At 30.1% G+C, this 26,220-nt stretch overlaps 2 protein-coding genes across 5 annotated transcripts; both read right to left on the bottom strand.

The window, feature by feature from the left end:
- Positions 1–92: 92 nt before the first annotated feature.
- On the bottom strand, positions 93–5,270 carry LOC132799264 (acetylserotonin O-methyltransferase-like). The gene is made up of 2 exons (XM_060820177.1): positions 1,290–5,270; positions 93–538 (listed from the first exon to the last, which is right to left on the bottom strand). Exons 1-2 carry the CDS (start codon positions 2,058–2,060, stop codon positions 230–232), a joined length of 1,080 nt encoding a protein of 359 aa, XP_060676160.1. The 5' UTR covers positions 2,061–5,270; the 3' UTR covers positions 93–229.
- A 752-nt stretch (positions 5,271–6,022) lies between these two features.
- Positions 6,023–9,414, bottom strand: LOC107410174 (uncharacterized). 4 transcript variants are annotated; one of them, XR_009640786.1, is made up of 5 exons: positions 9,074–9,414; positions 8,926–8,988; positions 6,824–6,931; positions 6,643–6,721; positions 6,023–6,426 (listed from the first exon to the last, which is right to left on the bottom strand). XR_009640786.1 is itself a non-coding variant. In XM_060820179.1 (3 exons), exons 1-3 carry the CDS (start codon positions 7,032–7,034, stop codon positions 6,417–6,419), a joined length of 300 nt encoding a protein of 99 aa, XP_060676162.1. In that variant the 5' UTR covers positions 7,035–8,900; the 3' UTR covers positions 6,023–6,416. The 4 variants fall into 4 exon arrangements, 2 of the variants coding, with proteins under 2 accessions (XP_060676162.1, XP_060676161.1); XR_009640787.1 differs by lacking the exon at positions 6,824–6,931; XM_060820179.1 differs by lacking the exons at positions 8,926–8,988; positions 9,074–9,414 and having other exon boundaries at positions 6,824–8,900.
- Positions 9,415–26,220: the final 16,806 nt, after the last annotated feature.

The following is a 26,220-nucleotide window of genomic DNA, read 5'->3' as shown; positions in this document are numbered from 1 at the left end:
TGTCTTGTTTTAATGCAGTTGAGGTATTATTTCAAAAAAAATTAAATAAATAAATAAAAAAAAGTCAAACACTTTATTAATTTATTGTCCCCACACCCAGATAAAAAAGATATATATATATATATATATATATATATATCTTATTTATCAATATTAGAGGTGGATAATTGGATCTTAAGCAGTGCCTTATCCACACGTACCCAAACTTAGAGCTATATCTAAAGAGATATCAAGGAAAAGCCTCAATAACAGATTGAATAGCGTCAATGGGTCTAATGGTGTGACGACTAAAACCGGCCTGGCCAAGAACGTAGACCCAGTCCTTCAAAGTCCTTTCTTTGCCTGTATTTGTATGAGCCATAATCACCATGTCTAGCATCAGCTTCACATCACTTAGATCGTCTTCTTCTTTCGCATCATCTTTTTCAAGTATCACTGCTTCTACCATTATCACCTTTCCTTTCTCTTTTGGAATTGCTTCCCTACACTTCTTGAGTATTTGGATACATTCATCATCTTCCCAGTCATGTAGGACCCACTGTCAATCAAAATATGGAGCTAAACTAGATATTTATATATTTACAAAAAAATAAGTTACTATCCCCGTCACATCATAACATAAATTAGTTAAGATAAATTTATCAATCAATGACTATACCTTAACTTTTTTTAAAATCACGATACTTGTTTTGATAATTGTTGAAATAAGATACATAGAGTTAAACACAAATAATATTTTAAAATTATAAATATTTATATGTGTGGATTTTAATTTTAGTTGTTCTGTGCTTCTCATTTGTCATCATGGCTCGTTATGCCTAACATCAACTTGACAAAAATGTGCATACTCTAAAGTGGAGACACGGTAAATAAAGAAAAGAGGGACAAACCGGAGAGAATAATAGAAAGAGAAGTAGAAATAGGAAAATAGATGGAAAGAAGTACAAAATAATAATAATAATAATAATAATAAAAATAAAAAATAAAGTAGAGAAAGAAATTTAGGGTAAAAAAAACTAAAGAAAAATAGAAAGAGAAACTAGAGATAGGTAATATTAAATTGGAATAGTTAGTCAATAAATCCAAGCAGGAATTCTGTCCACAGTTTTAGTATACCAATGGGAATAAGCATTCCATTGGAATCCCTATTTGCAAATTTCATTAATCAAAGATGAAATATAAGTGGTTATTAATTAGAAGTAGCATTATGATCGATGTTTTAAAAATGTCCAACATTAATGTCTTGTGAAAATTTTTTTAGGCATGTCAAAGCTAGCATGCATACTAACCATGACAAAAACAGCATCAGCCTTGGGAACACAATCAAACATGTCACCCCCAACATTCTCAACACCCTCAGTCTTCTTTGCAGCACAAACAACATGAGGAAGATCAAAATTTAAGCCTCGAATCCATGGAAAAGCCTTCACCAACATCCCCAAAGCTGTCCCATTTCCACCACCCACATCCACCACCGTCCCAATACCTTCGAACATGTCGGAACACTTGTCAACTATGGCCGGCACGGTCACTCTTGCCCCGCAAGCCATTGCTTCATTGAAAAGCTGGCCGTGAGCAGGATTTGCGATCGTATAGCTCCACAAATCTTCACCGTTTGCAGCCTCGAAAGCCGATGAGCCATTGCCAAGTACTCGGGCACTCAGGCAGTGCCACGGTGCCAGCATTGGAGGGCTGCTCTCCATCAAGACGAACGCAGCCATGCTGTGTTCTCCGGTTTTCATGAGGAGGCGGGAAAGAGGTGTTTGTGAATAAGATGGAGAGGTTGACTGGGATGTGTTTGTCTCTATGAATATCCTGCGGTGGACTAAGAACCTCATGATTCGGTGAAGCTGGGAAGGAGAGCAGCCTAGCATGGATGATAATTCAAAGAGTGTGATGGGGTTTCCATGGTTTTCAATGATATCGGCTATCCCCAGCTCTATAGCACATTTCATCACTGCCATTTCTACAAATCCAAATATGTATTTCCATATTTCGAATTTGGCTCTCCTATGATCTTCTTCATTCTCACATTTTAGCTCTTTTTGCGTTTCTTCCATCTCCCTTTGTTTGTGTTTGTGTTTGGGTTGGTGTTCTCGATAGCAATTTACATATATTTATACACGAGTAAAGAAACTCTAATTTTTATTTTTCTAATTTTTTAGTCAAATAATTACAATTAAATCCCCTTGACTTTGAAAATTACAGCTGGTACTCTTATTGGGGGGGTGTGAATGATATCAATACAAAACATGTGATTGAAAATGAAAGGAGGTTAATGATATTTTTAAAACAAAATGAATTAAATTATACATAATTCAAACCATCTGTAGAAGAGTTGGATGGTGTATGGAATTAATCGTTACTTTTCTAGCATTTGTGCAACTTAAACTAAAAAAACGTTAAAAAGATCTTTAATTAATTTCAGGTGGTCATGTTAATTGGAAATGTTTTAGAGAATATATTCGTCCTATTCAATTTTTATTGATGATAGTTAAATAAGGTTAGCTTGATTAGTATCTTCCTTATCTATTCTACATCTATATGGTTGTAGCTCTCTCTCTCTCCTTTAAATTAGTAATGATAAAAAGAAAAATGTTTATGGATGACAAAGATGTGGTTATCCATGCCTTATAATTTTGATAATGGGATTGTGTAATAATTGGTCGGTTCGTCTTTTCAAATTTGTGCCAATTGATATGGTTATCCATACCTTCTAATTGTGTCAATAGGGGTTTTGTAATAATTAATGCCATTGATTTCAGGTGTTATGTTAGTTGGAAATTTCCTAAAGAATATAGGTTCTCTTCAATTTGAGCAATATTATAGACATTATCTAATTTATCAATATGTTTATCAAAAGTACATGTGTCACTATTTGATTGATTGGTTAATATATTAATAGAACCTAGAATGGATAAGTGACTCGTTGAAGAAATAAGTATTAGTAAATATAAACCAATTAAATAATGACATGTATACTCTTGGTAAACATGCTGGTAAACTAGATGGTATTTGTAGTATTATTTTTTCAACTTTTATTGATGATAAGGTTATGGATCTCCATGTCTTTGTAATTGTTCCAATATGGGTTTTGTAATAATTAATGGTATGTGTGTCCTTTTCAACTTTGTGATATCTTTAATTGAGATTTGATATTGTTTCATTTCACTATAAGAAAAACATTGATATGAGATGTAGTCTAGGTGTCATATGAAACAAAAGTTGATGCTAGACGAAGCACCGCTCAAAAATGCAAAATAATAGCCAACACTGTTAAAAGTGTCTCAGGATTGATACGTTAAATGATGCTTTTAGCATCATTTGAAGCTATCAAAAGCATTTCCAAAAAGATTAGAAAATATTTAGACAACAATTATATGATTTTTAAAGCATCATCCATAGATAAAAAAGTGTCATTAAATAGAACAACAATGACACTTTTTCAAAAGCAAAAAGGATCTCTTAAAGAAAGGTTAGCAATGCTTTAAAAAAAAAAGTGTCATTACAAATACTTCAAAAAAGTGTCACTCGAAATATGTTTTTATTGTAAAGCATTGCATAAAGTTAATTTAACGACGCTTTTTATGTAAAAGTGTCGCTTGAAGTTATATTTAGCAACACTTTTGTATTTAAAAATATCGCATATAGTATGGTTAGTGACATTAATTGTTATGAAAATCGTTTTTAAAAGTTATTTTAGAAATGCTTTGTATGAAAAAACGTATCCTATAGTTATTTTAGTGACACCGTAAATAAAGAAGTGTCTCCTAAAGTGAGTTTTAATGATGATTTATATCTAAAAGCATCATTTATTGTTGTTTTGTTTTCATTTTTTTAATAAATATTATTTTTAATTTTATCCATTTACGATTGTTTGATTAGAAACTATTTAGAAAACAATTATATGATTTTTAAAATATCATCCATTGATAAAAATGCATCGTTAAATATGAACAACAACGACGCTTTTTCAAAAGCAAAAAGTGTCTCCTAAAATAAGGTTAGTAATGCCTTAAAAGAAAAAGTGTCACTGTCACCTGAAATATATTTTTATTGTAAAGCATCGCATAAAATTAGTTTAACAATGTTTTTTTTATGTAAAAGCATTGCTTGAAGTTATCTTTAGCAACGCTTTTGTATTTAACAGTATCGTGTATAGTATGGTTAGTGACATTAATTGTTATGAAAAGAGTCTCAAAAAGTTATTTTAGCAATGCTCTGTATGTAAAAAACATCTCCTATAGTTATTTTAGTGACACTTTTCAATAAAAAAACCTTCCTAAAGTCCTAAAGTGAGTTTTAACGATGGTTTATACCCAAGTTTTGTTTATTGTTGTTTTATTTTCATTTTTTAATAAAAATTATTTTTAATTTTTTCTATTTACAATTGTTTGATTAGAAACTATTTAGACAACAATTATATGATTTTTAAAATATCATCCATTTATAAAAAATTGTCGTTAAATATGAACAACAACAACGCTTTTTCAAAAGCAAAAAGGGTTTCCTAAAGTAAGATTAGTGATGCCTTAAAACAAAAGGTGTCACTAAAAATACTTCCAGTGATGTTTTAAAAAATGTCACCTGAAATATGTTGTTATTGTAAAGCATGACATAAAGTTAGTTTAACAACACTTTTTATGTAAAAGCATCCCTTGAAGTTATGTTTAGCAATGCTTTTGTATTTAAAAGTATTGCATATTGTATGCTTAGAGACATTAATTGTTATGAAAAACATCTCCAAAAGTTATTTTAACAACGCTTTGTATGAAAAAACATCTCTTATAGTTATTTTAGAGATAATTTTCAATAAAGAAGCATATCCTAAAATGAGTTTTAATGATGATTTATATGTTAAAACCATCGTACATTATTGTTTTATTTTCAATTTTTTTTTTAACAAATATTACTTTTAGTTTTGTCTTTTTACAATTGTTTGATAGTTCCATGTACAATAATAGACAACAAAATTCAGATATAATTTTAATATATATTTGCTTAAAACATGTTCTAATAATTAAATATTAATTCAAACAATAATTTTACTATTTTATTAACTAATGCATATAGTCATGCAAATTTTAAACGAAAATAAACTACTATTTAGGTTGAGATAAAATGTTTGAAATTATGATTAATGCCCACTTAGCTCTAAACTAGTTGACATCATCTTCTAACAAACTAATACCATTATACTGTACATGAAACAATTAAATTAAAAAAATTACTAGGATAGAAAACAATTAATAAAATATTAGTAGCAGATAAATAATATTAGTAGCAGATAAATAATTTATAAAATGTTATACTCACCATTGTTCATAATTGTTCACGCTCTACATTTCTCCTAGTGATGTCGTTTATTATCATCATGACATAATAATCACATTCTATATTTTCAGGCTACCTGCAAGTCTAAATTCATAAACATTTAAATATATTATTAGATAACAAATATATAAAATAAAAAAGAATCATGCTCATTGTAAAGATAACAATTACTTTTGCGTTCTTTTACCAGCGAAGGCTTTTTTTTTTTTCCTAGTGTTTCAAGCAAGAAATGCACTATACAAATATTAATATTTAAATTAAATTTAAACATTATTTAAAATTATTATAAATTTATTCAAATAAAATATTATTTAATTAGTTTGCTTATTGAGCAAAGATTTAAAGTCTTTAGGAACATAATTTTTTAATGAATCATAAAAACATATCACAGCTTTATAGAGATCAACAATGCCTAAAATCCAATGATGGAAAAAAAATCCATAATTATTAGTTAAGATTTATGTAATTAAATTAATTATGCAACAAAACATATTATAACTTAACAACACATACCTTGCCCAATATGGAAAGAACCATAGATGACAATTTCTTGCATGTCGCTATTTACTGAATATTTTAATCATTCTCTCATGAGGGTTTGCCTTCTCATTAATTGGTGCAATGACAGTAGCAAACATTTCTTCCGCTTGTGTGCTTGTCAATGCATTATATAAGTGCATACATAATCAAATTACAAGTAATATAATTTTATATAATAACAAGTATAATTAATTGCTTCTAAAAATTAAAACTAAACAAAATTAAGTTTGAGTTACCTTATGTAGAACAAGATGCACTCAGAAACTACTTCGTTTATTTAACAAAACTCAATTATGTCCTTTTTTGATTTGTACAACTCTTGTTCATATCCTATGATTTTTTCTATCAAATGAAACATCCTAAAATGATTGATATGAACATCATCAATTCGATGTAATAACTCACGGATTGGTGGAGCAACTATTGATAAAACAACATAATCATCAGAAGAATCATCCTCATATGGTACTCAGACATGCGAGATTTCGATGTACCATTCGAATCAGTTGTAACTAGTTCTTTACCTATAGAATGTTTTTTCTTCATGCTTCCCTATAAACATCAACAAAAAAAATGTTAGTATAACAAAAAAAATCATTATTCACACACATATGTATATATATGTTAGTATAACGACTCTCATATGTTATTATTCACACACATATGTTAGTATAACAACTCTCATCACATACTGGACATCTTCCTAAATCAGCATTCCCTTTCCAAAACAAAACACAATCATTTTGACATGCATGAATCTTCTCATACCTTAATCCAAGTGCACGTAACATCTTCTTCATGGAATATGTATCTTTGGGGATATTTGCACCTTCTGGAAAGACATCACCTAATAGTTGCAGCAACATGTCAAGTGATTTATTACTCCAATGGTTTAGAACCTTGAGATGCATTAACTTAATCACAAAAGTTAATGTCGAGAGCTTACAACCTGGATATAGTTTTCTTCCAGCCTCAACAAAAAGATTGTCAAATCCATTGTTATCATTTCTGATTTCCTCATTGGAAGTATTTGGCTTGACATTTTCCATATCATCCGCTTCATAAGATTGATACACATCATTCAAAATGTCCAACATATCATCATCATAATATTCATCCATATCTCCTATTTGTTGCTCTCTAACACTCGAATTGCTCATGAATGCCACATGTTCTTCTCCATGGAGCACCCAATTTACATATAATTTAGAGAACCCATACTTATGAATATGTTTATGTACAACCTCAATAGATTTCTAATAGGCATTAAGACAATTACGGCACGGGCAACGTGTCTTCCCCTCATCATCCAAATATTATTTAGCGACTTCAATAAAAGATGCTACCCCATTAACATACTCTCTAGAAAGTCGATTTGGACATAGACATAATCACATCTAGCTAATTCATACATATACATATAGGCATGCTCACCATTATCAACATCCTATGGCTCACTAGCAACTTATTTTTTTGATCCAAAGCTAGCTAGAAATATAATAGTGGTAATAAAGAATTGAGGATAATGATGACAAGACAAAACCATTTGAAGCTTGTCTATGCCTTTTGATTACCTATATAGAAAAAGCAATTAACAAACTTAAGTGCTTTAATCTAAACCTGGGTTTTTGCATAAGCTCAGAACTGTGTACTCCTTTAGTTATTATATGCCTTGTTGGTGGAGTTTCCATTAACATTTTGGATTTCTTTCAGTGTGTTTATTTTTCCAGCATTCACTGTTCATATCCTGCAGTTAGAATTCTTTTTAATGTTTTGTTTTTCCAGCATTCACTATTCATATCATGAGGTTAGAATTCTTTTTAGTGTTTTGCATTATGTGTATTATATAGTAGAGAAGTTCTATAGTTGAGTTGGGATCCTTATATATTGATGAGTTTCTGCTTGAAATAATGTTGTTGAGAATGAGATGCTTTGTTCATTATCTAAACTTCTTAAAATCCAACTTTAAAAGTTCGTGATCTAAACTTTTTGTATGGCCAACCTTAATATGGCAAATCCATGATCATAGTACAGTTTCGAAGCCTCTAGGATTGGTTTAGATTGTTTTTATTCCTTTCATTTCTTAGACTTTTTTTTTCCCCTTAATAGTTAGATCCTTGCATATTATATCCGGATTTCCTTTTCTAAGTATTTTACATCAGTGTGCGTCTGTTTACATAAATTTCATCAATCTATAGGAAAGGATCTTCGGGACTTTCTCGTTTTGTGTGTGAACCAGATGAATGCCATATGAATCATTTAGCTTGACTCGCTTCATTTCCATAATCACATCTAGCTAATTCATACATATGCATATAGGTATGCTCACCATTATCAACATCCTATGGCTCACTAGCAATACACAATTCAGTCTAAAATCTCTTTCTTGCCCTTTTTGCCTCCCAATTACTGTTTCAATATAAAACCTACGTAGGAACCAAACACTTATTTTTGTTTTAAAAACTGTAAGTTTTTAATCTTGTAATTTTTCTGTCAATATTTTTATTATATTATTTAATTTTATTCAAACATTTTCTTTTCTATTTGTATTTGTAAGCAAAATCTAAATTATCAAACATATGTATGTGGATGTCGATGGGATTTATTAGCCATCATCTATAGCAACAAAGCCTTTCATCAGCTAAACTTTCTTATCACAATCAGTGTGTTTTAGTTATATGAGTATTATTCGTCCATTCATTTGTTTTAGTAAGTCTAATACTATCACTCTCCATCTAATCCGATCCAAACTCCTAAGACTAACATTCACATAGTGATTTCAACGAACAGTTCATGGTCATGAAATGTAACAGCATCAACACCATGACAACTCATAGCAAAGGCAGAAAATATGAAGACCATATCAAAGCAACACCAAGTTTCCCAACTCCTCACATTTTGACAAAACAATGCAACATTTCTTTCCAACCACAATGGCCAAGACAGCACGGCAAAAAAACAAGGAAAAAAATAGAGCGGCACAAATTCAAAGATAGACAGAGAGAGAATAACAAAAGGGCCACAAAAAAAAAGGCACAACATTAAACTAACCTTCAGAACGGCAAAAACCAGATCGGCAACCAGAACGGCATAAACGTCCAGAAGATTGGCTACCTACAGAAGAAGGAAAGAAAATCAAAGATAAATTCGAAGAGAAATGCTAAGACGAAATTCAAAGAGAGATATGAGTTGCTTCAACCTTTGGAGATACAGAGAGCTGCTATTTTGACTTGCTGTTGAAGCAGATGCAAACCCAAAAATATTCAGCCACCAAGAAAGTCAAAAACCACAATCTATTGCAAAGGAATAATAAAGAGATCAAATGGAGGAGAAAAATGAAAAGCAAGGAGAAACTATTGTATTTTCATTTATTTTCCCATTTGAAGAATGGTGGGATTGTGTGGCGGGATTGGGGGCGCCTAAACTATTGCAGACGATTTTGTTAAAATTGTGCCCAAAAATTCCACTTTTTACTGAGGAATAAACCCTTTTGTTGGTATAGGATATTGACCGAGGAATGCAGTTCGTCACTAATGAACCTTTTTCTGAGAACAACCATATTTCGTCGGCAAACACAGCCCTTTTATTATTTTTTTTTTCTGAATTTATGTGCTATATTATGTCAGTAAAAAAATTATTTTCCACACAATTAACAATACATCTCAGTTTTTTATTTGGTAAACAATACATGTCAAATTTACGTAAATACAAAAATAAAAAAGCAATACCTTTACCAAGTAAATAAATATAAATGTCATCAACAAATGTTTACTATGTTTTAAAAAATGATATAAATATATAATGAAACAAATATAACTGCTCTCCACCACTAGCATTAACATCAATATAACTTACCTGCAAAATTAAGGGTAAGCTAAGATAAAAAGTAACTTGTAAATAGGTTGATTCAATTTAATTTTATAGCTAATGGGCCAAAATAATAGTACTCTTATTAATACTAATGATAATAACACTAATAATATAACTTCTATATTATTATGATACTAACTAATAAGCATATGTCATAAAAGTGTTACAAACATTAATAAAAAAGTGTACACATATGCCATAAAAATAGACAGTGGACAAATTAAATATTTGAGATTTTTTCAAACAATACATTTTTTGGGAAATAAAAATTCCAGCACCTTTTACCAACATTTTCAAACATAGTATATATTAATTACAAACAAATCAAATACATAAATTACCTAAGTAATAATAATACAAAATTTTATATATTGGGATATTACCTTTTACCGACAAAAGTATGCCATTTGTTGGTAAATGTAAATGTTTTGCCGAGATAATTTCAAATTGTCGGTAAAAGATGCTACTTTTGCTGACGATGTTAACATTTCATTGGTAATTACCACTTTTTCCCAACAACATCAAAGCTCATCAGTAAAAGCTATTACAATAGCGGCGAAATTGTGTTTTCATTGTTGAAAAGATATCATTTGCCCACGACTTTTATGTTTTGTCGCCAAAAGTCTCAGTGTTATTGAGAAAATATATTTTCATGGGTAAATGTCACTTTCGCGACAATATTATGTGTCGTCGGTAAAAGTTTCATCGGTAAATGATCATTTTCTTGTAGTGATATATAGTTGCATGAAAAGGTACCTCTTCTAATCGTAAAATAACAACATTTTTAGGCCTTGCAATAAATGCTCTTTTTGCATTGCTTAAAAACATATGATATCAAATGATGGTATAGGAAATGGGGCAAATTCATTAACCACTTTGTTGACAGAAGCTTTTACATTTTCTTGACCTAACATAACACCATGACAAACGTTGAATGAGAAAGAAGGAACTAAAGTATCAAATGCTACTATATTTTCAACACTTGCTTGTGTAAAATTGCATTTAATACCTTAAATTTCAAACAAACAGAGTTAGGATAACTAATTAATGCGATAAACTTAATTAAATAATAGATACTAATTGTTAAAAAAAAAGATGTATATTTTCATGGCAATAATAAAAATTAAAAGCAACAAAAATATATTCATATATTTCTCATGGCTCAAATTTTAATAAAATTAAGCATAACAAAGTGCATGGAAATAATAAAAACTAAAAGCATTTATTAATTTTAAATATATATTGATTTTGTGTTATAATACCTCAAAAGATACTATATGTGATGGATCAATATGTGGAGCATCAAGTTTAGCAGTAGATAAAATCCCAGGATTGGTAACATGGTCGCCATGTGCAGGGTTTCCAATATGTTACCTGAGTATGAGAATGCAAAATATGATATACTTAAGTATAAGAATGCGATACCCCTCCATGCAAAGACTATTGACTAGTGCATAAAGTTGAGACTGTAGGTTAAACTATATGCAGATACTAATTCACCAATCTTTTTCATGTTGTCTTTCCTTTAAATGATCTCCAAAAGACCACTAACTACAAGTACTAGCTTTGTAATCCTCTCACTTTCCTCTGTCTTTCCTTTAAATGATCTCCAAAAGACCACTAACTACAAGTACTAGCTTTGTAATCCTCTCACTTTCCTCTATTTTTTTTACGAACTTTGTCTTTGTGTATAAAAAAAAATTGGTCATTGTATAACCTTTGCCTCCACCCTTATGCCAAACTTTATATTCATCAATGCCTAATGCTTGTGTAAGTTTATTGTTTAGGGGCGAATATTCAATTGCCCATTCTTTTGCCTACTTCCTTAGCTCATTTTACAATATATATATATATATATATATAAAAAAATTAAATGATTAGAAAATTACAATATATAATTGAAAACAAAACAAAAATATTCATATATTGTGCATGACAAACAAAGACAATAAAATTAAGCATAATTAAGTGAATGGAAATAATATAACTTAAAAACTAAATAAAAATATCTATATAGTTATCATACCATTATATAAATATGAAATTAATCATATTTAGTAAAAACTAACAGTTAGGTATTATAATTAGACATTTTTTATGTAAATAAATACTCACGATTTTTTCCACAAGATTTTCCAATTTCTTCATTTGTATATTTTCTATTTTTCTCCATCTGTCTCCTTGTCCATTGCTACTCACATTCTTCATATTTATTAGTGCCTCTTTCAGTTTGCTACAAAATTTACAAATAAATATTAATAATACCATGTGAACAAAACATAAAAATCATATATACTTAAAACAAAGTTTAAAGCTAAGATATACCATAATTTTTTCTAATCTCATATATCCCAATGCACTCGTTCTGTGTGATACTTATTTAGTTTTCTTCTTTGAGATTGTTACTTATTTTATGTAAAATTACAATCATATATATATATATATATTAGACATAGAAGTAATTAAATATAACTATACATTTAAGTAATTAAAACTATATTATATAAATAAACTAAACTTTGTACATTTGCAAAATACACATAAATATACATAACTTTTCAATCAATCTTTTGTTATAGAAATTCGTTACATGTCTCTTGGATTATGAATTGATATATCATAGATGGATGCTTAAATGTTTGGGGTGTCTAAAAATATGGACGAACAAATTTAGTGTACAAATCTTCATTTCACAATCTTTGAGTTTTCTGCTTAAGTGTCACATCTTTGTTGGAATATTTCTGCACCTTAAAAAAAAATAATAATAATATTAACTAACATATATGCATTTGTTAAGTTAATGGAAATAAGAAAAATTAAATATTCATATATTTCTAATAAAAAGGCATGACAATGAACGTAAGTATAAGTTAAGTTAATGGAAATAAAAAAAATTAAATATTCATATACTTTTAATGAAAAAGAAATTAATGGAAATAAGAAAAATAAAAAAACTAAACAAATATTCATATATTTTAATGAAAACGTTGACAGTAAAATTAAATATCACTTAAGTTAATAGAAATAAAAAAAATTAAGCACTAAATATGCAATAAACAATTAATGTATTACCTTTTATTGAATCTTTATGTTGTCTTTCAATTATTTTGTCACAACTTTTTAATTAGGTATACTAATTATACTAAATAGTATCGTACGTATGGCTAGTGAGCCGACCGAATTATTCATTTGCATGATGCATAGTTGAGAGCTACTCCAACTTCATTATATTCAAGTTCCAAATTTTTTCTTCCTTCAACATCCTTCCTAATATCTTGCATAATTGTAGGTCCTCTTCTTTTATATTCTTTAACTATAATGCTCAGATTGTCAATATGCTGATCAAATGGGTCCATAAATATGCATTAAAAGAATAGGAACAATAAAAATTAATTAAGCAACATAGTCGTAATGATATATATATATATATATATATATATATATATATATATATATATATTTATACATACATATTTTGTATGACAACAATACCAATGAATTTAATTAAGCATAAGTTAATGTACACATAACAAACTAGAATATCAAAAAAAAAAATTATACATATATTTTTCATGACAACAATAACAATAAAATTAATTAAGCATAAGTTAATGTACACATAAAAAATTAAGATATTATAAAAACTTATATATATATTTTTCATAATAATATTAACAATAAAATTAATTAAGCATAAGTAAATGTACACATAAAACTAAAAAATAATTAAATAAACTATTCATGTATATTAAGTCGTCGGAACCTAATTACTAATTCATTTAGAAGGTGATAGGTTTTTTTTTTTTTTAAATCCAAATTCCCTCACAATCATTGTGAGCATAACTCTCCTTGCATTCTTCATCATTATCACTTTCAACCACATTTGACAATTGAAAGACAAATGGGATATGAATCATTATCGTATCTATAAACATCTTCCTCAATGAATTCATCTTCCACAAAAACAACATGTTGTGATGGATTTAATACTACAAATAATCTAGAATCAAGTTGATCTTCAACATAAAACACTTGTTATGTCTATGAGACCATAATAAATGAGTCAGATTTATATATAATTTTATCTATATTAACACATATAAAACCCATCTTATCAATTTTCATACCATTATTGTCTACCTAATCACACTTGAATATTGGAATACGAAACCAATTGTAATAATTGACATCCTAGATTTCTCTTATTATCCCATAGTATGTTATCTCAACTAGTTTAGGGTTATTGGCCTTTATATTAGTATAATGATCACTTTTAGAAATTATCTTAACACAACTATTCTAGGTGCCACACTTATTATCCTTATCTAAACTGTTAAATTGAACCCCTTTAATCTGCTAAAATATTATAGATGAATATTATAATTATAATAAATTTGATTATGAATAAGTGATAAACAAATTAAAAGATATTTAGATAAATGGGTAATAAATTTAAACCCTAGTAAATGTAAAAAAAAAAAAGAAAAAAAATGGAAAAAAGACTAATAAGAATAGACATAAGGGGGGCACCATTATACTTTGGGGATAAACTTGTAAATTGAAAAAAATTACTAAAAATATAAAAAAAAAATTTTAGGAATGCATATGCCTTCGGGTGGGTTCACCTATTAATGAGGATTTTGACATATGAGCCGGGTAAGATTTAAAATTTTGATATCAATAAAAATATTGAGAGGGTTCAAAGTATAAAAATATCTATAAAAATATTTATAAAAATATCGAAAAGTAACAAATATGATAAAACTAATAAAAAAATAATGAAAATTGATTTGAAAAATGAAAATTTTTATCAAAATTTTAGGAGTAACTTATTTAATAAATTTATTATCAAATTGACTATAAACATTGCTAAAATATTGAATATTATATTTTTCTTACTAAAATAATTTATAGTAAATGTTAATTATCATAAATAAACAATTATGAATAAAAATATATAAAAACAATTGATAAAATTATTTGTTATTTAAGATATATGAAAACAATTATTATGATTATATTGTATTTCATGAATGTCATTCCAGTACTACATAGTATCAGAACCCTCCCAGAGTTACTTATTGGAAATCTGAGGATGGATGTAACACCCCGTCCCGAAGTACACCGGAAATTTCTCAAATTTGATCAAGGTTGACCGGGTTTGACCATCATTGACCGAGAAGGGATCAAATGTTGACTTTTTGCTCCTGATGAAATTTCATATTAACTAAGGTACCGTTAAAAAGTACACGTTGTCACGAGTTCATAGACTAGTAGTATGTTGAAAACGGAGCTACGATTTGAAAGTTATGAGCAAAATAAGCTGAGGTCCAAACTGTCCAAGGGATGCCCGAGTTGACTTTTTGTTCATGCAAAGTTAAGCTTTGACTCATGTATGGTTGTGAAGTACTCGTCGATACGAGTTTATAGACTAGCGGCACGTTCGATTTAGACATGTGGTTTGAAAGTTATGGACTTGTAGAGTTTTTCAAATGCAGTATTATTTTAATATTATTTTTAAATATGTGAACAGTGTGCCACGTGTTACTTAATAAAGGGTGCCATGTGTCACAACGGTGAGATGCCACATGTCAACCATGATTAAATACCATATTATTTTATACAATAATATTATTTTAATATTATTTAATTATTTTCTTTTATTTTCTTTTTCTTTTCTTTTATTTTTTTTCTTTTTCTTCCCTTCCCCACCCAGCCCCCTGATCCTTCTTCTTCTTCCTTCTTCCTTCTTCTCCTTTCTTTCTTCTCTCCCTCGGGTCCATCGGCCTTCACCATTTCTGGCCACCCATTGCTCAGACGCGCCGGCCATAGACATAGCCCAGCTGTCGGCAAGCTTGTCTACCAAATTTGGTGGCCGATTAGGTGGCGACATGCCCAGATCGGGTGGTGGAAGTGGCGGCAACTGTCCTTCTCTCTCCGGCCGAATCCGCAGTGTTCCGTCGCACCCAAGCTGCACCGACCACACCAACTGGCAGTCCATCATGTGAGCTTCGTCGAAGTGTGCTTTGGTCGCCGAGGAAGCTATTGACGCACCGAGAAACCGCCATGGAAGCCGGCGGCAGCAGCCCGTCCGGTCACCGGATTCCCGCCGTTTCTGACTGTGTTCTCGGTCCCTTCCCCTTAATTTGGATCCTCTGAAGCTGATGGTGACCTTCAATTTCTCCAATTCAAGCTTGTTCATGGTGTACCGGGGGGGCAAGTCGGCAGTGGCTTCTGACAAAAATTCCAGCCACCCCCGACGGTTTCAAGCCAATCGAAGATCAGAATTGCATTCTCCATATCCTTAGCTTCGCATTGATATCTTGTTTGTAAATTATGGATGTGTATTTGAGAGGTTGGTATTTTTGATTAAATTATTAAATTAAATATGAAAAATGGAGATTTAAATTAAATTGTATATTAGATATATATATATATATATATGTGTGTGTGTGTGTGTGTGTGTATTTTCTGTATACATGTATATGGGAGTATTGATAAATACATGCATTATATATATATATATACATGTGCGGTGACGTATATAAATACATGGTGGTATGCGAATATATATTGAGATGTGTGAGTGGGTATATATATATATGTGTGTATAAATATGTATTGTTGAAGCCTTTGATTATGCATATCAAAATGTATTCATACATATGTATCTGGACATTGCGCTTGTTAAATTGGTTGTTAAAGGTTTTACCGTGTATATATATATATTTAAATGTATGAAAATGTAAATATATATATATATATATATATGCGAATATATACGTAGATATCTATGGATGACTTATAATAAACTGTATTGCGATATCTTTAATGTATTTCTGTATCTTTACTTGTATGTGAAATTGTATGTGGCCTTGATGATAAATTTTGGTATAAATTGAATTGAAGAATTGAAACGAAAAAGATAATTATATTAAATTATTGTGATCAAGGATATATTTGTATATTTGTATATTTATTATTTATTATTTATTATTATTGTTTATGTATTTGATAAAAGCATATGAATTGGATTATATTTTATCTAAATTTAATATTTAATATTTTATAATATTATGAAATTTATAGTTCTTTTTAAGATGCACCCATACACATACCGGTATTCTGTATTGTATATGTGATTATGATAAGCGCGCAAGTTATAATGTCTCCCGTGAGTTGCCACCGGACCGGGGGCAGGCAAATTTGATATAGTGCACATAAGCTGGCCCCCTCCATGGCCGGGATGACGGTTTAAGCAGCGGCGCTGTCGGGACGCCGAAGCGACCGTATGCAAGTTTCTCTCTTTAACCTCCCGTCAGTTGGTGCTTGAGACGCTGGGTACCTTCGGGCACCACTGGTATATAGTATGCTGCATCAAGTATTTTTTTTTATATATTCGTACATATATTTGTATGTTATATTGTTTGATATTATACTGCATATACCGCACCATATGGAAGCGGCGAACCAATGTGGTCCATGTAGAGCTAGCCCCATAATCATGTTGCCTACGAGTCCAGGGGATCGGACAGCCAATATAGGCAACCACCCTGGTTTGTATTGGTAACAAAGTGCCGGTGTCAGCTGAAATCATGGATCACGTAACACGTTAGAAGGTATCGTACGTATCTCCATTACGAGGGTGCATATTTCATTTTATGCTATGGATTTTAAGATATGATTTTATGTATTTATGTTATGTTATCTATTTGTGATTTAATTTCTTACTAATATTCTTAATCGATGTTATTATATTCTTATTACTATTAATTGTATTTAACTATTTATTTAAATTATTATTGTCACTGTTATCGGGATTGTTATTATTATTTATAATGATTATTTTTATTGTAATTCCAATTTCTATTATTATCATTATTATAATTATGGTTGTTATTATTGATTATTATTTTTATTTTTATTAACACTATTATGAGATCTTTAATTTTAATTTTGTTATTGTTTTTATTATTATTACTACCATATGGTACCTTCGGATAAGTATCACAGCCTATGGGCAAGAAAGATAGCTATCGGGCAAGTATAATAGTCCTCGGACAAGTGGTAGTCTTTGGGTAGGTGAGATAGCCTTCAGGCAAGTTACATTAACACATGTATGGGAATATGGCAGCCCTCAGGCAAGTTACGTTAATATATGTATGGGAATATAATAGCCATTAGGCAAGCTACATCAATACCATCATCATTAAAACGTTTTTTATAGTTTTTTTTTATTGTTAATGTGATGTTGTTTTACCTTTCTTTCTATGTTACGCATTGGCATATTTGTAAAACGATATTTAAAGTGTATTTGACATGTGTAGCACTAAGTGGGTGGTGTGGGCGGACGAGAATTTGTGATGGTATATTTTAATTGGTTAGTTACTAAATTAATTCCATTATATGCCTTTTATATAATTTGTTATCGAAGTGCTGCCAGTTGTGGAACTTAAATTGTAGTAATGTGGGAGGAATAAGGTAATGTATATAGAAGTGTATTTTCAGTGCAGGAAAATTGTGGTAAGTCCAACCTTTAGGGGAGGTTCTGCCGGATTTTCCATTGGAGGGTCCGGTAGGCTTTCCCTGGGATCAGGGCTTGTCTAGGGTTCCGGTGAAGAATTTTGGACGGATCCTGACAACGGACCCGATTAGTGAAAAGTCCATCAAAAATTCTACAGAAAATCTGACAGCATTTCTCCTATAAACTAAACGCCTCCAAATGTACTATGTACAGAAAACTTACTCCGAAAATATATATCCACCTTATTCCTCCCACCTTACTACAAGTTTCCACAAATTTGAAGGATTTCAATGACAATAGCGTAAAAATGCAAATATGATTGAAAATTATTAAATCGTAAAAAAAAAAAAAAAGACTTTTTTATATGTCGAGATCCTTTTTGGAGCTTACTACTTATACCCCAAGATGGTCTTGATGCTTTCCAAGCATTCACTCATTAAAGAAATTACGTACCTGGATAACTTATGGCCACCCACACCTCCCATTTATTATAATCTCATATTTTTATATATCAAACACATAAATGCAAATAGAAAAGTAATAAAGATGATGATAATAATAATAATAATACAAATAATGCAACCTTGGTTCTGGAGTCTAAATCATTTAGTCTGCCATGTTAACATCTGGAAAATGTACAGATACAATTGTACGCTAATAATTGACAAATAGTAAGACAACTTTTAATAAAATAAATTACATTTAAAAAATACACGTAAGAGAACAATACTTTAAATTGAATGATTGAGATCTTAATGATCACTTTGATAATATCATTGCTATCCAGAACCAACTTAAATATATATATATATACACACACATATATATGCACATGTTTCTTACATATCCATATGCAACCTCTCTAAGAATTTAGATAATCTGCCTAAGAATGCAATACTCGTTTAAAGGCTAATACACATGCCTGAAGACTAACTCATCAGCTTGAAGGCTACAATACTTGCTCAAAGGCTAATACATTTACCCGAAGGCCGAAGGTTACGATACCTGCTTAAAGGCTACGACACCTGCCAAAGTCTGCAATACCTGCCCGAAGGCTAATACCATTAAGACATCCATTTGGACAAATATGACAATTGTGCAATTGACAATAATAATAATAATAATGAATAGGTAAAATAGACCTAAATTTGATAAATACATTACATAACCCACACATTTGTAATGGAGGTACACCTGATGTACCATATAGTATACTAGTGCATGATCCCACAATATCAACTGTCGATAGGTACACTACTACCAATATAACTAGGGATGGTTACCTATAATGACTATCCTAACTACTAGTCTCGTAGGTAGCAAAAATACGATACTAAGCTATTCATGAGCCGTGCTAGATCATTGCCCCCATATGATGTAATACACTATAGCATAACATAAACATAATATATATATATAAATTCATCGAAAAAAAACCTGATGCACCATACCATATATCAGTACTGCCAAGTGGTACTTGGTATCCCAAACACTACTTGAAAAATGTGGGGAGAAGATTAGTTGCATATGGCCTCCATTAATGTTCTAACGGTGTCAGTGCTAAATAACCTGCCATCTTACGGCCAATGGAAGGTGGCTAATTTCACCACAATAAAAATACTTGCCTATCCTCGCTCACCTTAGCACCCATAGAAGTGGCTAAACCTGCAGTCTTTTAACCATAGGAAAGGTGGCTAATACTACCACTGTAAAATATCTACCTTCCATAGATTACCATAGTTCACAATAGAAGACTAAATACAACTTGCATGCTAATCCATAAATATAACAATACAGAACATCATTACTGTATAGTGCATCTATAAACTAACTAGTTACATAAAATATACGATTAAAAAAAAACATCAACTCATCATAATTACATTTTTAAAACTGTAATTTAATTGTTTTAAGCAAATAAATAAATAAATAAATATTTATGGAATCCAAAATATAATTTTAAGAAAATGCACTACGGTAACATCATTTTAATGTTAAGTATTTTTACAACTTTTAATTCTCTTACCATAGCATAAATAAATGAATAAATCAGTAATTAATAACAATTAGCCTTACAATAATCATATGCACGTATTCATTTATACACACATGTATAAATATATAATTACATAAAATTATGTGACCATATTTTAATTACATATTTACCTTATCAAGGCTAAAATTTATGATAAATCGTTTTGCAATTCAAATATAGATTGTAGTAAAAATTAAAGCGTGGAAACATTTAAAAGAAACCATATAAATTAATATCCTTTTAATTCTATAACTAACTCAAATAAATAAATAAATAAATAAATATAAACAATTAGTCTTGCAAATTCACAATTATACATACACCCCCCCCCCCCCCAACACACACACACACACACACGCATATATATATATATATATATATATATATATACAACATGATTAAGAAAAGCTACGTTAAAAATTCAAGGTCAAAATAATAATAATAATAATTAAATATTTAATTATAACTAATTTACTTAGGAAAACCAAATCACCTTTAAACTAGCCTAAAAAATCACATTCTAGCATTTAAAATTAAACTAACAAGTAAAACTAATTAAACAAAAACATTTTCATTTTCTATTTACAGTAATTCATAAAATACATTTGCTAATATAAATAACATACTAGCTCTAAACTTCAGAGAATATTCCCAATTAAACACAACAAATATACTTACAAAAGTCCATAAAAAGAATGCATTTACACATTCTATTAGTATAAACACCACAATCAATCAAATGTTTGTTATAAATATTTTATAACTCAAAGATAGAACTTAAAAGAGACGTACCACTCATAGTATTGACGCTGCTTATTTTTGTTCCACTATAGGGTCAGCCACAGCCTTATCTCAGATGCCTACAATGAACCAAAAACTTTACTTTTGCTTCCATTAAAAAAAAAAAATAGATAAATAATCATGACTACCAATACATGTTTAAGGTCCAAAATTTAATCATCAGCGATCTAACTATGCAACAAAGCCCAATGGCCTACTGCCTTAAAATTTCTCCTAGTCGTTAAAGACCTAAATACACTGAGAATTACTTTAGAAAACTTCCAACACAGGACAATTTTTATAGTAATTTCAAAGTTAGCTAAAAAATAGTGAAATCTTAAATAGTCAACCATAGTTATCAAATTATATATCAAATGAAAGCTTGTAAGAAAAAATCAAAGATACTTAGCTCAAACATCCCTAATTCAATGCTACTGGTCGGAAAGTTTAGCCCAAATTTCTAATCAATGTATCTTTCAAACGACTAAGAATTTGGAAATATAAGGCTAATATTTGGGATCAAGGGGTCCAAAATAGGGAGGATGGTTCATAAGATCGGGCTAGATCAGTCAGAAAATGAGAAACCAAAGCGGCTAGATCTAGGTGCATCCGGTTGTAGCTGGCCATGAAAATTGGCCACCGGCATCACCATGAGGTGGGCTTCCCTTAGGGCTGGTGAGTGTAACCCATGGTGGCCGAAATCGTATCCAAATTAGTCGAAGCCTAGAGAGAGAGAGAGAGAGAGAGAGACCTTGTTAGTTGGGGGGAGGGAGATGCAAGAGAGAAAGGGGGAGAGGAGGGAGGGGGAAGAAAAAGAAACAGGAATAAAAGGAGTGCCACATGGCAACAATGTGTTGGTGACACATGGCGCCCTTTGGTATATTTCTTAAAATCCTTTCATATGCCTTAAACAAAACTACCCAGTTAATTTAGTTTTAGAAAAATAAATGTAAATTTATATATCCATATTTTTTCAATCGTAGGTCCAATTTAAGTGTGCTGTTAATCTATGGACTCATATCGATGAGAACTATCATATGGTACATAAGCCAAAATCAAAACCTATACAAATAAAAAATTAATCTTTAGTTTGCCCAATCATTATGGACCCATCTTATTATGACCATAACTTTATAATCTCAGATCTTATTTTGCCATACTACTAGTCTCCTAACTCGAGTCAACGCTTGCTTTGCCATGATACCTTGGTTGAAGTGGAATTCTTCTCATAGCAAAAAGTCAGCCATGAAGCTTATTAGGTCAACCCTAATTAAACTTGATTAAAAATTCAAATTCAGAGCGTTTTCTTGAGTTAAGATGTTATAATCTACCCACCTTATAAAATTTCATCCTTGTAACTTTGCACATCCCACTAGGAGCAAAATTGTGAAAGATTTGCACCCACTACTCGAGCTACATGGTGACATCATCCTTTTAATCGGCAATAGGGAGTACATACTAGTTCTGAGCATAACTATATGATAGTGGGTAATAGCTAGGGATATGCCACCATATACTAAAGCCTTCTAGGAGTAACGGAATCGAGAGCTTTGATACCAAGTTATTAGGATCCTTCAGAGTTACCTATTAAAAACACTAAGATGGCCTTGACTAGGGGAAACACTACCAGACATTCTATAGAAAATCTGACAATATCTCTCCTGTAAACTAAACTCTCCCAATTGTACTTTCCATAGAAAACTCACTCTGAAAAAATACATTCTCCTTATTTCTCCCACCTTACTACAAGTTTCCACAAATTTGCAGGACTTCAATAACAACAGCATAAAAACGCAAATGTGAATAAAAATTAATAAACCGTAAAAAAAAATAAAAAATTATGTGTGTAAGGACCCCTTTCGAAGCTTGGTATCTTACTCTCTTAACTCTTCCCTTTACTAAGCATAGGAATTACGTACCTTTATAACTTACGGCCGCCCACACCTTCCATTTACTTCAATCTAAAATTTCTACAACACTTCATGAATATATCAAACACACAAATGCAAATAGAAAGATAATAAAGATGATGATGATGATGATGATAATAATAATAATACAACCTGAAACCTAGATCCTAAATATTTTAGACTACCTTATTAACATCTAGGAAATATAAAGATACAAATTAAATGCTAATAATTGATACATAGTAAGGCAAATTTTAATAAAATAAATTACATTTAAGAGAATGCACATTAACAACACAATATTTTAAATTGAAGTAGGGCAACTTTTAATAAAATAAATTACATTTAAGAAAATGCACATTAACAACACAATATTTTAAATTGAACAATTGAGTTGTTAATGGTAACTTTGATAATATCATCACTATCCAGAGCTAACGTAAATATATATATATGTATACACAATCTTTCTACATATCAGTATGCAACCTCTCTAAAAATTTGGATAATATGCTTAAGATTACAATACTTGCTCAAAGGTTAATACACATGCCCAAGGACTAACTTGTTTGCCCGAAGGCTACAATACCTATCCCTAGTATAATACATCTGCTTAAAGTCTATGATACCTACTCAAAGGCTACAATACTTGCCAAATGCTGTGATACCTTCTCGAAGGCTGCAGTACATGCTTGAAGGCTAATACACCTACCCGAAATTTGCAATACCTATCGAAGTATGCAATATCTATCCGAAGGCTACGATATCTTCAAATCCATTAAGTCATCTATTTGGATAAATACAAAAATTGTGCAGTTGATCATAATAATAATAATAGTAGTAGTATAATAATAATATTATTATTATTATTAATTATGATCATAAATAGGTAAAATAGTACTACAACTGATAAATGCATTACATAACTCGTACACTTGTAGTGGAAGTACACCCAATGTATATAGTACACTAATGCATGAACCCATCATATTAGCTGTCCGTAGGTATACTACTATCAATACGGCCAATGGTGATTGCTTATGATGACTGTCCAACCCACTGGTCTCTTAAATAACAAAAATACGATATTAAGTCGTTCATGAGCCTAGCCAGATTGCTGTTCCCGTATGGTCTAATACATTATAGCATAACAACATAATACACATATAAATCCATTAAAAAGACACTTGATGCACTATAAGATATATCAGTGCTTCCAAAAGATGCTTAGTGTCTCAAGTATCACTTGACATATGTGGGGAGAAGAAAACCTACACATAGGCACATCAGATCTCAATGGTGTCAGTGCTAAATAACCTACCAATTTTAGGGCCAAGGAAGGGAGGCTAGTGTTGTCATAGTAGAAATACTTGTCTACCTTGCTCATCTTAGTGCCCATAGGAATAGCTAAACTTCCATCTTTCGGTCATGGAGTGGGTGTCTAATGTTATCCACACAAAATACCTACCTACTCTCTATTGCCATAGCTAACAAATGGCGATTCAATAAAACCTGTGCACTAATCCATAAACAAAACGGTATAGAACACTAATAATGTTTGGTGCATCTACAGATTAACTAGTCACATAAAATATACAGTTTAAAAAAAAAGTCAACTCCTTATAATTATATTTTTAAACCATAGTTTAATTTTTTTTAAATAAATAAATAAATATTTATGAAATCTAAAATATAATTTTGAGGAAATGTACCACGGTAACATTATTTTAGCATTAAGTAATTTTAGAATTTTTAATTCTCTTAGCTTAGCATAAATAAATAAATGAATAAGTAAAAAATAAATCAATAATTTATAGCCTTATGAAAATCATATACACATATTCATTTGTACACACACATATAAATATATAATTATATAAAATTATGTGAATATATTTTAATTATATATTTACCTTATCAAGGCTAAAATTTATGATAAATCATTTTACAATTCAAATATAGAATGTAGTCAAAATTATAGCATGGAAACATGTAAAAGAAACCATATAAATAATATCCTTTTAATTTTACAACTAACTCAAATAAATAAATATAAACAATTAATTTTGCAAATTCACAATTATACCTACACCCCATGCACATACAATCAAACACGCGCGCGTGCGCGCACACACACACACACACATATATAGAGCATGACTGAGAAAAGCCACGTTAAAAATTCAAGGTCAAAATAATAATAATAATAATTAAATATTTAATTATACCTAGTTGACTTTAGGAAAACCAAATCACTTTTAAACCTACCTCAAAAATCAAATTCTACCTTTAAAATTAAACTAACAAATAAGACTAAGTAAACAAAATCATTTCCATTTTCAATGTAATTATTTTTTTAGATCCCATTTTGTTAGCGTCTAAACGGTCTAGCCGGCCATAGCACACGGAATATGTGATCAATTTTTAATATTGTTATTTCCAAAAAATAAAAGCAAATGTTTAGCATTGTCACCAGGTTAATTTAACAATATTTTCTTTCCTAAAAGATGTATCCCCATGTATGTAAGTAACAATTTAGTGGATGTTATTCGATCATGTACAAATCATTGCGAGGCAAATGCATATGACTTGCTAATTAATGTATTTTTATTCAGACATGTCCCGATTAATATTGCAATCTCTTTAAATTACCGTCCACGAGTTTCTAATTCATTTGTTAGTTGGATAAACATTGATTTAATTCTTTTTTTTTTCCTAAAATATAACCTATAAACAGCTACATGTTTTAAAATAAACACCAAATTATTTAAATACAATATACTTGGATATAATCCTACTCTACTCTAGCAAATAATTTTCTATTGTTATTGTGGCTTCAAAAGTTTGTTTTCAAGAAACAATTGGTAAAACACTATTCTCATTTGGATTATTATTATTGGTAAACGTGTTCATTATTCGCTATATAAACTTATCATCAGTAGGCAATTTACTACTGTGTTATTTTCACCAGGATAATTCAAAAGGTGCTCAACATCTATATATGCGTTGGATAAAATAAAAATATAAAAAATTTTTAAATTCATAAATATTCATTTATCAATTTATCGATAAACAAATTAAACCTTTAAATTAATAAACTTTGATGGTCTTATAAATATTCATTTATAGGGGTTTTATTGTATTTATCACCATGACTAGTCATCACCAATGGGATTCATGTAGATTTGGTGAATATATTAATTGGTTGCATTTAATATATTTTTTAA

This window comes from Ziziphus jujuba, chromosome 9, assembly GCF_031755915.1.
Source record: "Ziziphus jujuba cultivar Dongzao chromosome 9, ASM3175591v1".
NCBI classification, from domain to species: Eukaryota; Viridiplantae; Streptophyta; class Magnoliopsida; order Rosales; family Rhamnaceae; genus Ziziphus; species Ziziphus jujuba.
This window is presented reverse-complemented; position numbering and strand designations above follow the sequence as displayed.